Source organism: Myotis brandtii, unplaced genomic scaffold (assembly GCF_000412655.1).
Source record: "Myotis brandtii unplaced genomic scaffold, ASM41265v1 scaffold185, whole genome shotgun sequence".
NCBI classification, from domain to species: Eukaryota; Metazoa; Chordata; class Mammalia; order Chiroptera; family Vespertilionidae; genus Myotis; species Myotis brandtii.
The window spans coordinates 8,787,824-8,793,326 of record NW_005356870.1 but is presented as its reverse complement, the minus strand read 5'-3'; the positions used below and the strand labels follow the sequence as shown (position 1 = coordinate 8,793,326).

At 31.3% G+C, this 5,503-nt stretch overlaps 1 protein-coding gene across 3 annotated transcripts in view; it reads right to left on the bottom strand.

Annotated features, from left to right (window-relative positions):
* The window catches only part of MICU3 (mitochondrial calcium uptake family, member 3), a 73,682-nt gene that overhangs the window by 29,876 nt on the left and 38,303 nt on the right, over window positions 1–5,503 (bottom strand). For all 3 annotated transcript variants that reach the window (XM_014537907.1, XM_014537906.1, XM_014537905.1), the window contains exons 5-6: window positions 3,258–3,305; window positions 698–780 (exon numbers count right to left, since the gene is read on the bottom strand). In XM_014537907.1, the coding sequence (XP_014393393.1) occupies window positions 698–780; window positions 3,258–3,305 (131 nt within the window). The remainder of the gene's footprint in view (window positions 1–697; window positions 781–3,257; window positions 3,306–5,503) is intronic.

Sequence of the window (5,503 nt, the reverse complement as noted above, 5' to 3'; positions counted from 1 at the left end):
ATATATAGAATATAGATAAATATAGACTTTGCTAATGTAAGGAATAAATTAATGTTAATCTCTATTTTGGAGAAAAAAAAATGTAACAGCTATTTTGCCACAGAAGTAGGAGCAGAAATACATGGGTAAAAAGAAATTGAAAAATTTCGGAAGCAGCATGGGGGTGATGAAATGATGTTGCTAGGCCAGCAACAACACAGGACTAGTCAGGTGAGAAAGATCAAAGGACAAATATCTAAAAAGCAATCTTTCTCCTTCCTCTTTAGATCAGCTTTTGGTCAAAGACAGGAGAACAGAACAGGAAAATGGGGACAAGACTGGAATGCAAGGCAGAAGTGAATGAAAGAGAACAGGAAGAACAACGATTGTAAATCCTGTAATGAGAAGGAAGTTCCTCCGGCAGAATTGTGACTGGGTGGTCGATAAGTTGGGGACTGATCACTCACTGGGCAACCACTCAAAAGAAAATGTTTATTTCAAACTTCCATAAAATGTGTAAACAACTGTAACCATCTTTATACATGGAATATAATTTATTTTTACAATGTAAAAATTACTCAAAGAATATGAGAATATACATGAAAGCATAAAATTTTCACTCTTGCTTCTATGATGTTATTTCAAATAATGCAAAACATAAAAATATAAGGAATTAATATTTAATCATTGATAAAAATTCAGCAAATAATATACATACCACCAAAAACTCCTTTCTGTCCACCATCTCATTGCCATCAGTGTCAAACATGTTGAAAGCTATTCTAAAACCTGCATGAGGCTCTGCCAGAAAAGACAGAAGAGTATTTTTGAAATGGGAAATGGCTTTAAAGTACATAGTCCATATTAGTTGTAAACAGTTATTTATATTCAGTACAGAAATAACTTCTTTAAGCAATAAATTAAAGCAACATGTTGCTATTAAATATAATAAAAGCTGTATAAAAATACACATATTTCTGCTTCATATATTAGCATATTTAGTAACAGAATTAATAATATACTTTAAAAATATTGTGTGATACTGGCTGCATGGCACTGATAGTAAAATGTCACTATCTTCCTTCCAAAAATAAATATGACACAATAAAGTAATCCAAATTCTAGGGGAAATTATAATGGAAATGACCTATGAAAATAAAAGTCAAGCATGAGAGATTGCATATTTGGGTTGAAACTTTTAGAGTTTAAACTTCAAAAACAGAAATATAAAATAAGAGGCTTACTTAATTAATTCTCAACTGTCCCCAAAATACAAAGAATAACTAATTTTCTGAAAAAGACAGGCTTTCACACACTATGAACTGCTTTAATTTTATGAACCCTACAATGAGGTTCAATCCTTTTTCTCTTTTCACTTCTAAAGCATAAACAAGAAAATGTGGACACAAGGAAACTTGAACATGTCGTTAAAAGAGCTCAGTGTACATGCATTTTTCAAAACATTTGACCTACTCTTTTGAGATGATTGGCAAAAAGTTTAAAAAGGGACCTCCCACAGCTACACTTGCCACTAGCTGTTGTGAAATTTTGAATCTAGCAAAGGAGAAGTACAGAGACCTACTTTCTTAACTGGTAATAGCTATATCTGAAAATAAAGGAAACGGAAGCCATCTTTTATGCAACTTCATTTCTTGCATGTATTTTAGGAATCTAAACTTAACACTTTCATTATTATCCACTTGAGAAAGAAATAAAAAGCTACACCATCTCTGATAACCAAGTTTTAAGCTTTAAAAAGATCATAAAAATATATGTAGAAAGGAAATCCTTACAAGCATTATTTGGAAGGGAAAATAAAGTTAAAATAATGAAAAGTAAAGAGGAGAAAACTATAGATAGGTAATAGGTGATCTAACCTACCTCCTGCTAGACCTCTTTTCACATTTTTCTTGGTTCTAACCTAAACAATATCCCTAATTTTAAAATTCAAACTCCTAAGTTTCTAAGAGGGGTCCTGAATTGCAAAAGAAGATTTACAGCACCCAAAGGTCTTTATCTTCCCATAGTAAGCAAAACCCACCATATGTGTTTTTTCCAACACCCTTAAACCATATCTTGTCCCATCTCAACACATGGCTTTCTTAACTAGTTCTGTTTTAGTTTTTCTCTACTGGTTTAGGTACATATTAACTTCAAATTTTGCATCTGCAGAATTTATTCTAGATAACAAGATAACTTTTTAACAAGTCTTTGAAATACTCTTTAGCACCCCTCCTGTAATTTTCATGGTAGCATTCATTATTGACTGAACTCAAATCATGAGAGTTCTTGTTTCCATATATCTCCACAAATCCCCACAATGGGAAATTCCACCACCAATATTCTTTCATTCATGCCTGTCTTCATTCATTCACCAACTATGATTTAAAAGGCTACCACGTGTTGAACACTGTTCTTAATACAGAAATGGACAAAAAAGATAAAATCTTTACCATCATGGACCTTGCATTCAAGTGTGGCAAGACAGACAAGAATATGTAAACCAATAAACAAGTACTTTCAAATAATTTAAGTGCTATGAAGAAAATAAAACACTGTAAAGGGATAAAAAGGAAGAGATGAGAGGGAGCTATTTTAGAAATACAAGGGATTTTAGAAAGGATGGTCAAGTAAGAATTCTCCAAGTCTTCACATTCCAAAGGAAACCTAAATAATGTTTATTATCATGAGGATCTTGAAGAAAAGCACTGAGGATAGAGGGAGTAGAAAGTACAAATTCCTGAGATGGGAATAAAGGAATAGAAAGGTCAGGTGGCTGGAATATAGTTCCACCATTAAATGCAATGAAATTTAACTGAAAACCTTAGTAGACCCTTCATATATTTCATAAAAATTGCTGCACATAAGAGGAAGAAAAAAATGAAGCTGTTTTAGGATGTATGATGTACATTCTGATAGACATTCTTTCACACTAGTCTTGCAGAAAATGTGATTCAAATGAGTGTAGCAGGAAATTTACAAATCATTACATGTCCTACCTTTAGGCTCCCATGTAGATTAAAACACAGGGATTGATATAGGATATTAGTTTACAAGTTATGAGCATTTTACTAATATATTATAAGCCATAATAATATTTATGATTTTGACCCTTGATATACCATGCTTAGCATTTTCCGTGGCTATTTTGACATGAATTTTGCAAAACAGCATAGACATACTTAAAGTATTTTAAGAGAATCTAAGAAAGATTTGTTTCCTACAAATTCTAATTTTAGAAAATTCCATCCAGAAATAAATTTAATGAGTACACTTACTTGTTAAAATACACAAGAGAAAAAGATATTCTGTGTAAGAAATCACACCTAGAAGAAAAACAGTACCAGTTATGCTCTATAAAAATATTATGTTTTCTTCATATTTATCAAGTAAAATATTCTTATATAGCAATAAGTAATATTAATAAAGAACTTACAGTTTTAAAGAAGATGCTAAACATTGTTTTAAATGAGACTAAACTATTATTATTAAATCACAGCCCAAAAAAGCAGCAAAATTAATTTTACTTTCATTGTTTCATGTCTCTAAAGAAACCCATATAAAATTACCATAATGCTTCCAGATATATTGGCAACAAAAATAATTATTATAATGTTTACTTATGCTGCAACTTTTAAACTTATGGCTAGTTTTCAGTGTATGAATCAAACATAAAACAAAAAGGTTGGAAATGGTTAACATTGTAAAGTGCTTAATTCTTAGTAGCAGTTTATAAAACAATTCTTGCTTAGAATTTTGATTTCTGTAATACATTCAAAAAACAAAACTCTATAGTTATCCTTTTGCTGACATAAGTCATTATTATTTGTAAACTTAATGCTTCTATTAAATGTAATCTAAGAAGTTTATATTTTAATTAAATGGCTTATGCTTTCTGTATACTGAAGCATGAGTTCTCTGTAATCCCAGAATTACAAACTTTAAAAGGAGTTAGTGTGGGGTAAATAAAAATATACATCCTGTTACTCAAATTCTTTCTTTTAGACTATAATACCCAAAACTAGAATTAATGCATTAATTTACTTTCTAAGTAGATCCTGAGAAAAAGTCGGGAATAAGCCAATAACACTTAACCAGATATCAGATAGTCCTGATGTTTGATTAAAGAGTATAAAAAATCCTTACACAATCAGACTGTGAACTTTAAACCTCCATTTTACCTGGTGTTCTCTGAAGCTACCCTCTTTGTTATAGAACAAAGAGAAGAGGAGTCACTGTCAGGCAGTTTGTCAGAAGACATGAAGGGACTGAGCCAGGAGGCCCTGAAAGCATTCCCCTCTTTTGTTTATACTAGAATATTGTGACCTATAGACATAGTTCTGGTTGATTGCCATGAATGCTATGGGAGAAAGATTCTGGAATGGTCAATGTATATAAAGATACAATACCTAGATTCCATAGGGATCCCTCAAAAAAACGAAAAGTGAAAAAGAAAGAATAAATGCAGGAGGGAAAAAAGGAAATGGGATCAGGAAACAGGCTCTGTCTCCACAGTCCCATCTTACTGACTGTTGTTCAAATTGATCTGGTTGAATACTTTTCCTGACCTTATCATCCCACCCTAAGATCTGAACAGCAATCTTTAAGACAACTTCCAGGAAAAAATTTCCAAGAGCTTTAAAGATACCTTGGCCCAGATTTTGCGAAGAGGTAAAAATCCTACCTTATGAAAGGCCTAAAATAAAAGGTACAGTGTTCCTCCTTTCAGATTCCATGAGAACCAGGTAGAAGCAGTTTGAATTTCTAATTCTACTAGACAAAATATATGAATTATAACTATTCCTTTAAACTATTTGTCTTCATACTAGAGTAAATACATTTTCCAAACAGTATTGGTTAAAAATGATGAAAAAGAAAAAGGTAATTTTATGTAATTTCTTTAATATTTTTATATTATATACTCTCATTGTTGAGAATATTTCAAAATAACATTATTTTTAAGACTAAATTAATCTTAAAGATTTTATTAGTTTTTGCATAAATATGTACAAAAATTACATTGCAAAAATTGCAATAAAAACTATATAATTTGACTGTATGTATGAATTAGTGAGTTAAGTTAGATACACAGATATGGGTAACAGAGTAAGTTGAAATAAGTGAATTTTGCGGTAAGTGTTGTTTTTAAAAGAAACATGTTAAAATTGAGTGGCCAACCACAGATTCAATAATTTTTTTCATATTAATTAAACTTAAGAAAATCTATAATTCCCTGGAAGTAAGAGACATTTAAAAATCAGTATTTTTGAAAAATGCTTTCTATGGGTAAATATAGCCTATACTTTTCAATACGGTTAAAAATGTTTTTTTAAACCTGTGAAAGTTCATTTTGTTGTAAATATTTAGAAAATATAATTTACACTAATAAAAGACAAAGATGCTATGCCCACGAGCCAATCAGAAGAGTATGCAAATTAACCCAACAAAGATGGCCGTTAAATTTGCATACTACAGGCAGGCGGGGTGGGGCTGCACCATCCGCCGCCCACCCCAACCCTGGGAT